Source organism: Sinocyclocheilus grahami, unplaced genomic scaffold (genome assembly GCF_001515645.1).
Source record: "Sinocyclocheilus grahami isolate Dianchi unplaced genomic scaffold, SAMN03320097.WGS_v1.1 scaffold473.1, whole genome shotgun sequence".
NCBI classification, from domain to species: domain Eukaryota; kingdom Metazoa; phylum Chordata; class Actinopteri; order Cypriniformes; family Cyprinidae; genus Sinocyclocheilus; species Sinocyclocheilus grahami.
This window is the reverse complement of record NW_015505652.1, coordinates 1357471-1375531: the sequence shown is the minus strand read 5'-3', so window position 1 is coordinate 1375531 and position 18061 is coordinate 1357471. Positions and strand designations below refer to the sequence as shown.

Sequence of the window (18061 nt, the reverse complement as noted above, 5' to 3'; positions counted from 1 at the left end):
TTTAAATCTATTTTTTCAAACTTTATGATTGAAATGGGGATGATTGTACTGAGAATAACTTTAATCTTTTCTTCAACTGAATACTGTTTCCGTGATTTTTTAATGTATTTTAAAGAGTTGGCAGTCAAAATTAAAACTGCTGGATGAAAGATATTCTTCATTCTTTATGACAAACAAGATAATGTGAATTACAGAATGTACAACGTTTTTAAAATCTATAAATTGCGATGTACAGCGTTTATTATGAGGGGGTAGAATCCACAGCTCAGTACTCACTACTCAATACTCATGAGTACTTTTAAATAGGCTACTCTTTTACTCTTACTCAAGTAGTTTTTTGGACAAGTACTTACAAGTACTTTTACTCTACTCACACTACATTTTTTGGAAGGTAATGGTACTTTTACTTGAGTATATTTTTTCAGTACTCTTTCCACCACTGGGTACAACTTACGAACGACGCAGCTTTAAGAGGGTTTCGGGAAACGCAGCCCTGGTCAGTACTATCATATAATTCATTTCTAATGTTAAAATCACATTATATGAATGATAAGAACCCAGTGCAAATGCTGCTATGTTGATGAATGGAAACAAAAATATTGTTCTAGAAACTAACCAACTGGGCTGCGTTTCCCGAAACCTACATAACGCTACGTCGTTCTTAAGTTGTACCTTAACCTGTACCTTATCGTTAATACGAGTTTCCCAGAAACATTCTTAGTTAGTTAAGTATACCTTCTGCAAGTCATTAGTTCGTAAGGTTGATCTGGACCACTCTTAGCTATACCTTAGCACTTTTGACAGTTCACAGTTCTTTACATCTCATTCTATACGAATATAATAGCTGTGCAAAATCAAAAACAGCGCTGTCTGCGTAGCCATATAGTGTACTAAAAGTTTAGAAAAAATAAAAATAAATACAGTATGTATAAAAATGCACACACACATTTGCCGGCACGGCAGCAAATTCAGCTGCTGGCGGCTCTCCTCTTTTTCTCCATAGTAGCTGTTAATTATATGTTTCTCCTATTGCCTTTTTATTGAGTAGGTCATCCAATAACAGAAAATAGTTATTTACACCAATATGTGATGCAGCTGCTGGGCAATGAACCCTGGTTGTGGAGTAAATTAAGAAATATATTATGATAATATAAATGACCCATTCAAAGACCAGAGAAGGCATACTGCCAGTTGGTGATACAGGCTACGTTTGGGCATGAGGTTGTGGGTTCGCTCACTCATTTCAAAATTATATAAATAGCCACAGGGTTGGATTTAGTTTGCAATTTGGATTATTTTTTTAAGATCCTATGAGTCCTGATAAATGCAATTTCAACTATTTCTGAAGTGCTTCTTGTTGGAAAGCACTCTTACCACAATGTTTTTCTGTTGGACTTGTGTAGGCCCAAGGTGGTATATTTATTTATTTTTCTCTGTTCTCTTAAAAGCTGTTAAATTATTAAGCAGTGTCTCTGTAGTTTTTATACTTGTATTTTATGTGGTGACCACTGGGAGGTGCTCTGGGCATATATTTTTCTTTCTTGGTTTCTTCCCTGATGTGATGTATGTTGCAAAGTGAAAGTAAAAGTTTCATGCAAGTTTGTTTGCGTTCTAACAGGAAAGAGTTCCGTGTCTTTATTTAAAATCAACACTTTCTCACATGACGCAGTGAAGCAGCCTGTGCATAGAATGAATAATCGATTCTCGAGCCATTGATATCAACCAATTCAGCACCACCGTCATGGACAGCAGCTGCTAACGTCGCACGTAAGAAGGTATATCTTAAGCAACCTCCTAAGGTATAGTTCGGGGAACACACCTTGAAATAGTACACCTTTAGTTAAAACATACCTTTAGAGCAGTGGTCACCAACCTTTTTAGGCCCAAGATCCCTGACCTCGGCCTTCATGAAAGACAAGATCTACCTATTGAAGAATTGATAGAAAATGACATCCCAGATTGTACTTCAAATTTGAGGCCTTTTACTTAGTATTTTAATTAGTAATTGACGGGTTGGCGACCACTGCTTTAGAGTCTTCGTAGCACGCTAAGAGACAGCGTTATTGGGAAACGCAGCCCTGTTCTGTTTCCTATAAAAGTGAAAGTGACGTGACATGTGGCCAAGTATGGTGACCCATACTTGGAATTAGTGCTCTGCATTTTAACCCATCCAAAGTGCACACACACAGCAGTGAACACACACACTGTGAACACACACCCGGAGCAGTGGGCAGCCATTTTTGCTGCGGCGCCCGGGGAGTAGTTGGGGGTTCGGTGCCTTGCTTAAGGGCACCTTGAGTTTTCATATACATTTTTCATTCTTTATAAGTTTTCAATGCGGAAGTAAGCAGTTTTCTAATTCTGTCAATGTTCGAGACTTCCGGTTCATATGGAAGCCCGTTTCCGCCACTGAATAAAAAAATGTAAAAAGTAATTGCGACTTTTTATCTCACAATTCTGACTTTTTTTCTAATAATTGCGTGATACAAACTCACAATTCTGACTTTTTTCTCAGAATTGTGAGATATAAACTCGCAATTCTGAGAACATATCAGTTGTGCACTACAAACATGAATTATTACTAATACATGTATGGTAATAATATGGTAAGACACACCAATTTTCAATATCAAGCAGCAAAATGAACTGTTTTGTACAGCTAAAAATAGTGGACGCGGATGAGACCGGAAGCTAGACCCAAAGAATTTACAAATGCCCATTTTTACGGAAGAAAAAAGGTGGATTACACTTATTACATGCTTTGAATCATGTAGGGCAAATAAAAATGGACTATTCAAAAAATCAGCTGTAAATTGTATTAAAAAAAAGGTTATTATTGAAGATTATACATGTGTTACATGTGTTATATATGTTCTACATGCATTGCATGGGTTACTGGTGCTGACTGGTTCACTGCTATTTGTTACAGTAAATCACTCAAGCAGGAACAGCTGTGTGACGTATCCGGTCCATGAACTTCCATCTGCTAGCCATCAGAGGTCACTCTTTCCATTTCATTGACTCTCGCACTACACACTGTTGCATATCACCCCGGACTACATATCCCATCATTCATTACACTGATTGCACACAGCACTGATTGCACACAGCTGTTTCATATCACTCACTCACTATTTAACACTCAATCTCACTCCTTTCTACTGTTGAGTATTGTATGCGCTTATCGCCAGCAGTGATAGCTACCTTACAGAGCCCTCGTTATCTTCCCAGTCCTAGCCTAGTCTTGTCCTGTCTGTTTTCGTGGTTTCTGATCTTTGCCTGTTTTCCTGGATTTATCCCTTTAGTCTCGCCCTTTTGATTCTGTTCGCCGATCGTTTACCTACACTAGCCCTAGGATTATTCTTGTGTCTTGCCCGCCAAATACCTGTTTGCCATTGTTCGACCCTGCCTGCGTTTCTGACCTCTTCTGCTTTAAATAAAGCTTGCACATGGATCCGCACGTCTCACGTCTTGTCAGCCCCGTAACGAGCTGTAACTCCCAACTGAGTTGGTGCACTGAGAGTTTGGATCACAGACCTCTGATGTTTTAAGACATTCATTCACATATTTATTACAGGAAGAGATTCAAAAAAGTTTGCATAAAAATATAATTACCCTTATGCACTGTGTGGCTGAATTTACAGTAACAGGCATGAGCAAAACTTTCAAGGTTTTACAAATATCTGAATATAGAATGCACCTGTACATGTGTTATTGATGCTTATGGGGAGATGTGAGTTTGTTGCAGTGAATCCTTCAAGACATAAGCAATTGTAACTTCCCATTTCATTTGTGCAGTTGGCATTTGGACCACATACAGATGGACTGAACAGACATTCATCTATATCTGGAAAGGGAACACATTGAAGTTTAACCAATAATATAACTGTACTGTCATACTTTGCCATTCTATTACAGAGGGCAGCAGTAACTGTTGTTGGTCATAGTGTTATAAAGAACCATTTTTCATTAATATTAAGTTCTTTAAAATATTATTTATTAACTCCCAACAGTTATTAGCTAAATACACATTAATAAATGATGATTGACACTGGACATAAATAAATACATAAAAGCAGTAAAACACAAAATAGAAACAGACCAAGTTCCAGTGGAATCAGGAGAACGCATATTCACGCTATGTGAATTCTAAAGCAAGGTATAGAGCCCTGCACGAGCCTCAAATATAGGCCCTAGCCCGGCCCTTGTCTGATAGCTCTTCAGAATTCTTGGCCCGAGTCCGACCCGAGCCCATCTCCTGATATGTAGTCCGGGGTGACATGCAACAGTTTGTGTAGTGTGAGAGTCAATGTAACGGGAGGGTGACCTCTGTTGGCAAACAAACAGAAGTCCATGGACAGGATTCTTGACACTTGTATTGGAAACAACTTAAAATATGCCATCATTTTTGCTCATAAAGTTAAGAGTAATACATCACTCGGAACTGTAAAGGGTCTACTTTTATTTGTGTGCACTCACAATATCAAAAAAACGTTATGCTTTTATAAAATAAAGGATATAGGCTACATACAGGATGCGCTTTTTCAATTTCGGCCAAGAGCACTTCACAATGATGAACCGAAACAGCGAATACTTGCCTCACATATATATATATAGCTAAATATATATATAGAAAGCTTTAAATTGCTACTTTAAAACTAAATAATTCAAATCAAAAATAAAAACTCTTTTTACGGATTTTATAAAATCCGTAACGATGCATTTCTCTCTAAAGGCGCGTCCAATGAGGAGATGGCAGTCAGGATCATCTTTGGACATGGACTCAGAAAACACAAATTTATTAATAAATAATTAAAATATCGCCTTACTACCCCCACCCCTACTATTTTTCTTGCTGTTATGTGCAAGCCAAGGATAGCCTAAGATTTTTTTGCCCGCAGTGGGCCCCAAAGGGGCATGTTTGCTATGAGTTAATACATATTAAAACACAAATCAACACATACTTACCTGTGAAATGTTTATCCAATTTCTGCATGAATTTAAGATTTTTTTTTTTACAACCAGAACCAGATGCTGCACAATGTTGTGCCATCTTGAAATTCATTGATTTTAATTGTGAATGACAAAACATTGACCGCTCCAAGATGGCGGACGCGTCGAAGTGTCTGGAGCAGTCGAATGTGGAATCTACCTATACACATCTATGGTGTGTTCAACTGATGTACACTCAACGGTTAGAGAATACTCACAATGCACCGTGAGGGTCGTGTGGAATGAATTTCCGCATCTCACCAGAAGATAGCATCTGCAGCTAAATCATCCATCCATCCATTTTCCAGACTGCTGTTCCAATATGGGTACAGTAATATCGCACAGGTATAAATTTCTTTTTAACTGATTATTTAATTAAGATTTAGACATGCTTGTTTCAGAGTTCAAGATAAATCTCTTCATTACTACAAGAGATACACCTCAAGAGCTAGTTTGCTAAATTTCAAAAGATTATTAAACCGCCAGCACAAACTATGGGCAGCCCTTCCAGTCTGAATTTGCTCACTTGTTTTCATTCAGTCCTTCAACTAGAGTAGACTATATTAGTGGACTAATGTAGGGAATAGTGAATGAGGGTATATGGGGTGATTTCGAACACAGGTTGAGTTTTACACCCCGACTGCAGATTAAGTAGCGTCTGGCTTGCTTCTTGACTCTTCACCCCTGCAATCTTTAACAACTGGTCCAGCTTGTCCTCCGCCATTGGGATCTCCTAAATAAGAGCTCCTATGGAGCTCCTCAGAGTTGAGAATGTGCAACATATTGTCCAAAAGTAAAATAAGAATGAGGAAGGACACTGTTATATGTTTCATATCAGCAACAAGGGTTTCATGTCAGATAGTTACCATGCATCTGATAGGCTTACCTGAGATTGATAGATAGAAATGATTTACTCTGAGGGAAACCATGTTCAAATAAAATGTGCATGTCTCCACAAACTTGAATCTCAAGCACTTTAATGTCACTCACTTCAACAAAAATGAAGATTAACAATAAACTATTTATATATTAAAAAAAACACCATGAATACAACCACAAGTTATGACAAAAAACTTTAATCTGTTGATTTCCCAGGTTACATGATAATTATCAGTAATAATAAATGTCTTGGTTACATGTTACATTTTAAAAGCCATTAGAATACATATTAGCTTTCCACTCCATGATCCTGTCCATATTTGTTTCCAAACAGCTCATCTGACACTCTTCCTCAGATCCAGGCGAGTCAATACAGCTGCTGTTTTGTCTTGACCCACTTTTTATTTATTTTTTTAAAGTTCAGTGGTCAAATGACCATAAACACACTGTTATTGGGATAAAATCGACCACTATCCCATAGTTTCACATCTAGCACCAGAGTGACTTGATTTAACAGAGTTCAACAGAGACATTCTCTCTGTACTACATATCATCATCTGCAATATCAATACTGAAATGCTACATTTAAATGTGAAATAGACTCTTTTGGTGGTACTCTAGCCTTTGTGAAATTACTTAGCGATCATACTTGCTTTTATTGGAAAAGCACATGGGAATAGAGCTTATTTTGAGAGTTGTATAGTGAATGCACATAATCCACAGTCATGATTTGTATCATAACCAGTTGGAATTATTTTCAATGCCCTTGAAATCACATAAAACACAAAATTAGTATCTAAAAAAAGCTACAGTGGTAATACTTGAGAACATAAAAAAGACAAACAAAGGGAACAAAAATACCTAGCTGATTAGGATGCGTTAATCTGTTAGTAATACAAAAAAACACATTTTAACATAACATCAAAAGACTAAATGCTTGATTTAACAATTTACAAAAACGGTTCATAAATTACATCATATAGCTTTGAGTTAGACATCATGCTGAGGCGTGTGCAAGAAAATGCTGCAAGTTAGAGAGGTTATAGCACTGACACCAGCTGTATCCAGTCAAGAGCTCACAAACAAGAGAACGCTTCATCCACGCTCTGTGAATTCTAGCTCAAGGAGCGGCTTCGATTGCAGAGAAACTCCTTTCTGAGCATTCCAGAGGTTTTAATATTACGTGCATGTCACCGAATGACACAATGGAACGGAGTGAGCGCACATCTGTGTGTCCGTCACTTTGTTTCTGTAGCTGACAATAGTGAGATGTTGTAAAGATCTAAAGAAGGTCAGGCAAGTGACTGTAGACTGAGTCAAGCAGCGTCTGGCTTGCTTCTTGACTCTTCACCCCTGCTATCTCGAACAAGCGGTCCAGCTTGTCCTCCGCCATCGGAATCTCCTCAATAACATGGAGCTCCTCAGGGTTGAGAATGTGCAACATCTCGTCAAAGATGGGCTGCAGGTCACAGGGGTCCAGACGCACCTGCCGCAGCACTGTGTCCTTTTTCTCTGTGGGACAGAAGATTTGAGTGTTGCCATTAATAAAACAAACATTTTAGGATTTATTATTCATTATAGTCTTTATAACATCATACTAAAAGAAGAGTGCAAATTTTAAAGAAAAGCTTCATATTTAATAAGAGATGGTGTGATGAAAAAAATCACAGCTCAAGAAGAAAAAAAATAGCATTTCTTATGATTGTTTGCATATTTTAACAGTGGAACATAAAGCATCCACAAGGGGGCAACATATCTGCTTTTACCACATTAAAAGTGCAAACATGTTTAAATCTTTCCTTGAACAATATAGGACACTTAATTGTCATTTAAAGTTTAATCTTATTACTTAATTACTTTTATTAATTATGAGAACAGAATAATATTTATATTAATAAGATAATGTTTATTGTTATGTATTATTATTTCAAAATGTTACTAATATAAAATACAATTACAAAATTGCATTTAATACATAATTAATACATAAGTATTATAGGGCCTAACAATCAAAAAAGGTAACATTTCTAGATTTAAATTATTTATGACCTTTGACCACAAAACCAGTCATAAGGGTCTTTTTTTATTTATTTAGATTTATACATCATATGAAAGCTGATGAAAATTAAGTTTTTATATATTTACGGTAGAAAATTTACAAAATATCTTCATGGAACATGATCTTTACTTAATATCCTAATGATTTTTGGCATTAAAAAATCTATAATTTTGACCCATACAATGAATTGTTGGCTACTGCTACAAATATACCCACTGGTTTTGTGGTCCAGGGTCACATTTGAATTATTTGAAATGGTTGAACATACAATGCAGAAACGTAAAGCATCCACAAGGGGGCGATATATTGTAAGATACTACTTCAATACCTTTCACCACGTGAAAGGTGCAAAAACAATTACATTTTTAATTTAATTACACATTCATGAATTGAAATTGTTAAATTATGAGAACAGAACAAAATATTACAAAATATATTTAAAAAAAATTATAAAACATTACTAAAATATTTAATGATCTATCTATCTATCTATCTATCTATCTATCTATCTATCTATCTATCTATCTATCTATCTATCTATCTATCTATCTATCTATCTATCTATCCTAGTGTTTCTTCCTAGTGTTTATCCATGTGTGTTTACCTTTGGTTATGAAAGAGCCTGTCCGGCTGAGGGCAGAGTCCTTGCTGGAAGTGGAGTCACAGCGCAGCAGCGGCTCTGATTCGTCGATGAAGAATCCTTTGGTGCGCTCCATGGGGGACTGCTCCACCACCACACCGGACGACTCGAAAGGCTTATGGCTGGGGCTCAGACAATGGCTTACATTCACAGCCGTCATTAGCTTGTTCAGGTCAACCTACGGCAAAAGAGGAGTCACAGTACATGTTAATGACAGCGATGAGAACGCCATTCTGGCACACATTTCTATAGAGATTATTTTTCATGCCGTTCTGAACCCACTAGTGTATCCTGTCAGAACAAACAAGAGTTTTCTTGGAACAACTATTACGCGAGTAATGGATTTGAAAGAATGAGGGTCTTTGCTGATAGACAGCAATGACTGTATTCATGTGTGGGCTCTACAAGTGTATCACTATGTGCTCACGGCCGGGTCAGCACAAAGGGTTCAGCCTTCGCAGCCCTGGACCACCCACATGAGTTCTGTCCCTGTTAGTCTTTGCGTCAGGGGAGGACAGATGAAAAAGATCCAGTACAGCCAGAAATTCACTGCCCACAGAGCACATGGCCTGTGTTACAGTCACAAAACCCCCCGTGCGCAAAGCATACTTGTTATGCCAGTTTGTTGGAACATTAATGGTGCATTTCCGAGAACGAGTCACTTCACAGGAAGTCGGTACAGTCAATATAAAATAGACTTGGTGACTCCTAAGAAAGCTCTGGTGACTCCCAGATTGGGAAGTCCTGACATAAGCTATTCAAGGAAGTATATAATAGGCTGGGCAGGTATTCAAACTTCTGAAGTGGAACATCCAAATTATAGGGAGGACGGAAACCACTCCATTTCCGGGAAAGTTTCCCTTGGAATCAGCGGTGAATAATCAATGCCACATAAAAAGCAGACCATTACTCTGAGTGGCACGGCGAGAGATCACATTTAGTCATTCATTAGCCACCCCACACAGAGAAAAACAGCTCTGAACTCAAAGACACCACCAGGAAAATGGCAACACAAGAGGTCAAGCGAGATAATATATGAGTAATGGAGCATTACAGAACATGAAATGTTACACTGATTGTGCTATTGTGTTTGTTTTTTCTAAGAACATCTGGTAATTTCACTGAACAGGTAGTTAACTGTCCAAATTTAATACACTAAATTTATGCAATGATGTGAGTTTTCTTTGACTTCAGAAATCTTGTTATTTTGGCACACAACAACGGTAGGAAATAAACTAACAGATAACACTGCTCCACCCTGTCCATGAAATCATGCATTAGTGCCGAAAGGAAGGAAGTAAGTGTGCCGCAGCACATGCAAAAATAGCCACTTTTTTACAAGGGAAGCCAGAATGAGTGCAGCAATTACAGATGCATTTCTCTGGTGAGCTTTAGGCCCCCAAAAATGAACAAAAAAGGGATCATTTAGATTTTTGGCAATGTGGCATTATTTTCATGCCAATTAGGCATGTTTTCATACAAAATGACTGTATTATGAAGGAAAATTACAGTAATGAGAATGAGATTTGTACAGTAGTCTAATGACAACTGATGTTTAAATGTGCCTCATTTTAATCATTTTATTTTTTTATATTGAATATTTTTATATACATACGGTGTGAAATAAATGTTTACCTATATGTGAATATACTGTATATATATATATATATATATATATATATACTGTACTAATATACTAAACTGTACTATAAAATATTCACTGCAATGCAAAAACGTTGGGTATATACAGGTGCATCTCAATAAATTAGAATGTTGTGGAAAAGTTCATTTATTTCAGTAATTCAACTCAAATTGTGAAACTCGTGTATTAAATAAATTCAATGCACACAGACTGAAGTAGTTTAAGTCTTTGGTTCTTTTAATTGTGATGATTTTGGCTCACATTTAACAAAAACCCACCAATTCACTATCTCAACAAATTAGAATACTTCATAAGACCAATAAAAAAATTTTTTTAGTGAATTGTTGGCCTTCTGGAAAGTATGTTCATTTACTGTACATGTACTCATTACTTGGTAGGGGCTCCTTTTGCTTTAATTACTGCCTCAATTTGGCGTGGCATGGAGGTGATCAGTTTGTGGCACTGCTGAGGTGGTATGGAAGCCCAGGTTTCTTTGACAGTGGCCTTCAGCTCATCTGCATTTTTTGGTCTCTTGTTTCTCATTTTCCTCTTGACAATACCCCATAGATTCTCTATGGGGTTCAGGTCTGGTGAGTTTGCTGGCCAGTCAAGCACACCAACACCATGGTCATTTAACCAACTTTTGGTGCTTTTGGCAGTGTGGGCAGGTGCCCAGGAAGCATGAAGTGCTCCAAAATTTCTTGGTAAACGGGTGTGTTGGTTTTCAAAAAACACAATGGACCAACACCAGCAGATGACATTGCACCCCAAATCATCACAGACTGTGGAAACTTAACACTGGACTTCAAGCAACTTGGGCTATGAGCTTCTCCACCCTTCCTCCAGACTCTAGGACCTTGGTTCCAAATGAAATACAAAACTTGCTCTCATGAGATAGTGAATTGGTGGGTTTTTGTTAAATGTGAGCCAAAATCATTACAATTAAAAGAACCAAAGACTTAAACTACTTCAGTCTGTGTGCATTGAATTTATTTAATATACGAGTTTCACAATTTGAGTTGAATTACTGAAATAAATGAACTTTTCCAAGACATTCTAATTTATTGAGATGCACCTGTACATGAAATTATATCTCATGAGTTCAGATGCAAAAGCCTCTAAGTGGTGTTTGAAATTTTGTTCTAAAATGAGCATTTTTATCAGGCTCCTATGTTTATGTTCGGTTATTTCACTTTGATGGCAATGGAAAGAGCCTATTCATTGCCATTAAAGGGAAATTAAAGAGAGCCTGATAAAAATACTAATGTTAGAACAAAATTTCAAATGCCACTTAGATGCTTTTGCCTCTGAACAAGTCTCTTAAAAATAGATTCTTTGATTAACAAAGTTAACATGAACAGCATTTTTCAAAGAGACATTTTTGTAAGTCTTCACTGTCATTTTTCATCAATTTAATGCATCTTCGCTGAATAGAAGTATTAATTTCTTTCAAAAACCCCTAACCCCCTAAGTAGTATACAGTAAATGCACACATATCAACATTACATTATTGCTGAATCCATATCATTTGTATTAGAACTGACTAATACAAACTAGAGGCTTCCACATCTTGGTCCAGCCTCAATGAAATCAACAAGCGCAATATTCTAACCACACAGTCTACTGTTCAGACAACTTGCATGTCGCAGGAAGGAGGATGGGTATATACCCAAATATCTTCTCTATTCATATCCAGCAAACAAGCTGTTGGCAAACGTCTGGAACCACAACATAGGAGCCGCCATGAACGCTGTGCCATCACCCACCAGGACACAAGCCACAGATGTGGAAAGTGTGTCACTCCCACACTGATCTTATTAGCCGCAGTTAACACTGCTCCAGACTCAACAAGACCACCTACAGTAACAGCACACAGCGAATGGTCCACATCTGACTATACAAAGCCTGGTAGTGGAACTTCAACATTATACATAAAAAAAAAAAAAGATTTCAAGAGAAACAAAAGTTCTTTCTTTCTTCTCAATGGTTTGGAAAACCTGTCAAAAGGCGTTATATAAATAATAACATGGGACAGACTGGTGGTGGATTTCAGACGGCGTCTAAAAGTTCTGGGGCTGTTTGGCCGGCATCCATGACAAGTGAAGCACTGGGTGTGTTTATCCTCTGAGGGCCCTTATCTGAGGTTTACTTGCATTCATACCAAGTGGTATGACTTTGTATCCTTTGTAACTCATAAAAGTGCAAGTCATTCTGTTTATAAGCAGTAAAAGAACTAATAACATATGATTCCGGGAGAAATCTGAGTGTATATAAAATTATAAAGTACAAGAGATCAAACATTTGAAGAAGTTATGCATTTTACTTCCCAGACATTTGTAAACAAGGAGGAAACATACCTAAATCCAAATGTCCAAATGGTGTTGAGACTCATTTAATCTGATACTAATGTCTTTCTATTTCTTACCACGTGCAATTCATTCTCCTGACGGGAGGTTATGCGTGCTGTGGCACTGTGGAGCATGGGATACATGTGATTTGATCTACAAACATGTGGCTTTGATGAATGCCGCTCTGTCATGATAATGATATTTCATCCTCTTTGCTGCATCATTTTCATTCAGCATTGCTAATTCAATATCTACGGTGGCCAAGAGAGCTCAACGCGCTGCAACTTCAGAAAACACATGCAAATAGAAAAAGTACCAGCAAATAAAGAAAACATCTTCATCAGTTTGACAGCAGGTGCTGCAAATGCTCATAACGCAACCAAATAAAGAATTTTATTTGCAGCGTGTTTCTTTGTTTGGTTGTGCTGTGAGTATTTGCTGTGCGTTTCGTTATTTGGTTGTGTTGTGAGCATTTGCAGTGTGTGTGCTGTTCAATTGATGAAGTTGTTTTCTTAATTTGCAGGTGTTTTTTTCTATTTGCAGTGCGTTGAGCTCTCTCGGCCACCGTAAATATCAGATCTTGTAAGCACCATTTGTGTTTTTGCTCAGAGAAAGAGAGAATGCCCTGACAAAGCCCATTTAAATTTCACATTCCATGGCTTAAAAGTTCCATCTTTTAAAGGAATGTTCACCACAAAAACAAAAGTCCTGTCATTATTTACTCACCCTCGTGATGTTAAAAAATAGAAATAAAATATATAATATAATAAAAAAATTAAATAAAAAATTAAATAAATAATAGATTGTTCGGTTCCAAGGTAGAAAAAAATGGGTATATCCAACTAAATTTCACTTGTGAAAGACAGTTTGGAACCAATTGTTGGTTAATTACTAGTTACTAATAAACTTATGTATCCTATCAATTAAAAATATTAATATTTTATAATATTTACTAATTCACAAAAGGAATCAGACAAAATGATCATACTTCTTATTCCATACAATAAAAGTAAATGGTGACCAGGGACTTAGTTTTCTAGCAATCAACATCAAATGAAATATGTAAAATAAAGTAAAGTGTATAGCAGGGTTCCAAATAATAAGGTTGCAAATTTTCCATAATTTAAACAACATGTCACTGTAGTGTTGGTTAGCTGTTATTGATAACTTACATTTCCTATGAATATATATATAGTTTTATAATAATCATATTTTTATAATATCTTTTTTAATGTTAATCTATAGGTGAACTATTTATTTAAACAAAACATGAGGACGAATGAAGTGAACGTATGAGGACTGCTTTAAAACATTGAACAGGATGTGCTCAGCAGAGAGATGACTTTGCACTACCTTTACAGGCAAACATTCAGTGAAAGTCAACACCAGCACTGGCAATTAGGTGATTATGAGGTGGCGTTGACAGGCAGACATATAAATAATTCTGAGAGTTTTATCTCACTTTATCTTGGTCATATCAGTGGCATCAAAATGAGTACAAAAGCCTAAACTTCACCATTTTGCTGTGACCTTGCGACAAGGACAGAGTAAATAAAGTGGCCTTTATAAAATCTGCACACAGGAAAGGCTGTAAACTCTAAAATGAAAGTTGATGACTGATCCTCCATCTCCGGTAGCCTGTCAGGCTTTTGTCATTAGTAATGCAGCTCAATAGGATGCAGCCAGGACTCACAATGCACTCATGTGGTTTGTTTACTCTTCTGCGCACATATTATCCAAGTAGAGTGTTATTAGACCTGGGGTGTGTGTGTTATGTAAGACTATATACACTTGATCCATTATTGTGGCCTGACTAATGCAGCAGCTTGTGGCTTGACCATGACAGGACAGGTTTGATGTTTGCTAATATACAACAATACAAACACTTATTACTATATAATGTAAACCTTTTATAAAAAACTCTTTTTTTTAATTATTTTAATAATAAAATCTATTTTTATAATATTATATTTTATTTACAAAATCCACAGACCCCCAAAAGATGTTTTTCAATAGTTTTTGCTTATTTAATTATTGATTATTTATTATATAAATAAGTACATGATTAAATATTTATATTTAATTAATTAATTAAAGCAATAGTTTTTCTTATTTAGCTATTTGCTATTTATTTTATCAGATATATTTATTTATTATTTATTTTCATTTTATATTCATTTATTTTCTTTTTTTTATTTTAATAAAATGAAAAAGATACGTGTAACATATTTGCTAAATATTTAGTTTTGATTGTTACATTACACTTTTCTACATAAAATGTACAGTAGTACTATACTGTCAGCTGTATTATTTATTTAAATCAAAATGTATTTATTTACTTTTAATAATTTTATTATTTTCAATTGTTTTTGCTCATTTAGTTATTTATTTACTGATTATTTATTTTTTAAATAAGTAAATGACTAAATATTTATTTTAACTATATTTGTTTTAATTAATTATTTAAATGTTATTTATTTTAAGCAATAGTTTTTGTTTATTTAACTATTCATTATTTTAATCAAATATATTATTTTACTATTTATTTTAATTTTATATTCATTTATTTTCCTTCCTGATTTATTTATTTTAATAATTTTTTATTTTAATAACATTTCTTTGTTTATAGATTGTTTAATCTTTTTTATTTATTTTTTATTAAATAGCTTTTCTCTAAATTTAAATTAAATTAAAAATTAAATTCCACAGACCCCCTAGCATTTTCTTGCACCTGGTGGTTCCCAGTTTCCAGCTTGAGAACCACTGGCCTAACGGATGCTGCCATGTTCAGGTCACATAACCAGCTGAAAATGACTCACTTCATGCTGTAATCATGGCTGACTGCTAAAATCTCATGTTTACAACAGTATCTGTAACCAAAAACATTTGTTTTTTCGCAAAACTCCATTGTCAACCTAAAACCTAAAGTTGCTTACCTGAGGATTGTCTTCCATGACACTACGTATCTTGTCCACCACGTCAATGCGGCGTTGGCGGTGAATGGCATTGATCAGCTTTGCCAGGTTGGCATCGCTGTCGCGTATGGTCCAGTGCTGCAGAGCAGCGTATGCCCTCTCGTGATCAGCCGAGTAGCCGTTGGAAAAAGCGGCCACTTCTCGCTCGGTGGCACTGGCCAGAGACTTATACATGTCAACCCACTGACTGCCAATCTGTGCTGCCACCAGCTTCAAGATGTCAACACCTAGAGAGAGAGAGGAAAGGTCAATCCTATGTTTATCTACTATAAACTGTAGTTGAACCTCAAAGACAAGCACAACACAACAGTCCCAAGGTACTACCTTTGACGAGCTGTACTGATATATTACAGAGCAGCATGCCATATGTTAATATACATTACCGTTCAAATGTTTGGGGGCAGAATGTGTGTTTTTTTTAAATTATGTTTATTCAGCAAGGATGTATTACAATGAAGACTGGAGTAATGGCTGCTGAAAATTCTAATTTGACATCACATTTACAGGAATAAATTACAGTTATGTAGTAAAATAGAAAACAGTTATATTAAATTGTAGTATTATTTCAAAGTGGTGCTGTTTTTACTTTATTTTTGATCAAATAAATGCAATCTTAGCATGATGTTCTGTTGGTGAAGTATAGAGTAGACAGCGAGAAATGGAATCATACAGTGAAGGGCAGAGCTCTAGGGTTACAGTACACCAGCGGCTCCTGTGGGACATACTGTCCCATGGATAAGGTCATATGAATGATCTAGATTGATGCCTGTGTTTATACACTTTAGTGTAGAATGACATACAGATGCCTCCAAGGGAATCCTTTTAAGAGTGAACCCCTGAAGCAAACCAAGGGAGCCATGATAAGTTTTTTTTTTAACTCACACTATACTCATATATATGGCATATTTCCACTTACAAGATACAAGTTTTTGCTCATAGGGTTAGGGATCTCTGCGCAGCCCCAAACCAAAGTATTAAACTTCAGCATGTGTTGTAAATCATCTCACACCATTTGTGCTATAGTCAACAATGAGAAATCAAGAATCACAAATAGATGAATATAATTACTATTAAGTGATTTTTCCAAAAAATAAATAAATACATAAATAAATACCCCAGACTTTGTGGAAAATCCCATAGATTCACACAGGGGAAGGAACTAAATCTAAAACCACCAATAACATTTTGTTACCTGAAATAAAAAAAGTTAACTGAAAATAAATATTTAAAACGTACATTTATTTTATTTCAGGTAGTTTCCAAGGTAACATTTCTTAGTTTCCTTTAGTTTAAAATTAAGTACTAATATAACTAAAATATAATAAATAAATAAATAAAAATGTAAATATATATAATTGTTGTTTTTTTGGTCATATATATATATATATATATATATATATATTAGGGCTGTCAGTCGATTAAAATTTTTGATCTAATTAATTACATGATGTGTCGATTAATTAATCGCAAAATAAATTTGACTGTGAAAATACCCACAAAAGATTATTTAAAGCTATTTTTGTGATAAATGAGAAAGTATCAAGTAGACATTACAAAATGCAGCTTTAGAAAGAAATATTTTATTTGATTCAACATAAAATGTATTACACATAAACATTTAGGCTACAACTGCCTAACATAAACTATGGAACATAAAAGAAGATCATTTGAGAAACATCTCAGTATTTTTTGTTCATACAATGAAAGTCATCGGTAACCAAAACAGCTTTGTTACCAACAGTCTTCAAAATACCTTCTTTTATGTTCCAGAAAAGAAAGGTTTGAACGACATGAGGGTATGTAAATGATGACAGAATTTAAATTTTTTGGGTGAACTATCCCTTTAATGTTTTATTATTATTATTATTATTATTATATTTTTTTATAAAATTATTTTTAAAAAACTAAACTCTAAATAAGAAGCTAAAACTGCCAGCAGGTGGAGGTAAATGTCTTCATTCGATTCGTTCAAACGGCTGATTCATTCAGGAATGAAGTAAACGGCTCTCTCTATGCATGGGCTACTGAATCATTGATTCACACGATTCGTTCAAAACGCGGATTCATTCAGAAACTAAACAAGGCTGTGTTGCTCAGAGACGCACAATAGTTCTGCTGTGGCTTTAAAGGTAATGTGTTCTCTGCAAAATTGAGCAAAAACACATAATATTGTGTTTAAAATACAACACAATATCAACTTCTTATTTACTGAACTGTTGTATAAAATCACATTTACACTCAGTGATATTCGGGGGACAAACAGCACTCGTGTGATATTGCTGTCACTGCTCGTGTGATATCGTGTGCCCCAATATCTTTAATTTTAGGGCATAAGTGCATTTATGAAGTTGTTGCCCTGCATCATATTTGTCAACACAGTCAACTGTATGAAATGTAAGATGACGTACAGGTCTGGGGACCAGTGCGTTAACTGCGTTAAAATATTTGAATCACGCTATTTTTTCATAACTAATTAATTAAGTTAACACGTTAAACTGACAGCCCTAATATATATATATATATATA

General features: G+C 35.6%; 1 protein-coding gene across 1 annotated transcript in view; it reads right to left on the bottom strand.

The window, feature by feature from the left end:
• Positions 1-6078: 6078 nt before the first annotated feature.
• The window catches only part of tnfrsf21 (tumor necrosis factor receptor superfamily, member 21), a 30862-nt gene continuing 18879 nt past the window's right edge, over positions 6079-18061 (bottom strand). The window contains exons 4-6 of the mRNA XM_016235690.1: positions 15497-15762; positions 8535-8748; positions 6079-7383 (exon numbers count right to left, since the gene is read on the bottom strand). Coding sequence (XP_016091176.1) covers positions 7154-7383; positions 8535-8748; positions 15497-15762 — 710 coding nt within the window. The 3' untranslated portion in view covers positions 6079-7153. The remainder of the gene's footprint in view (positions 7384-8534; positions 8749-15496; positions 15763-18061) is intronic.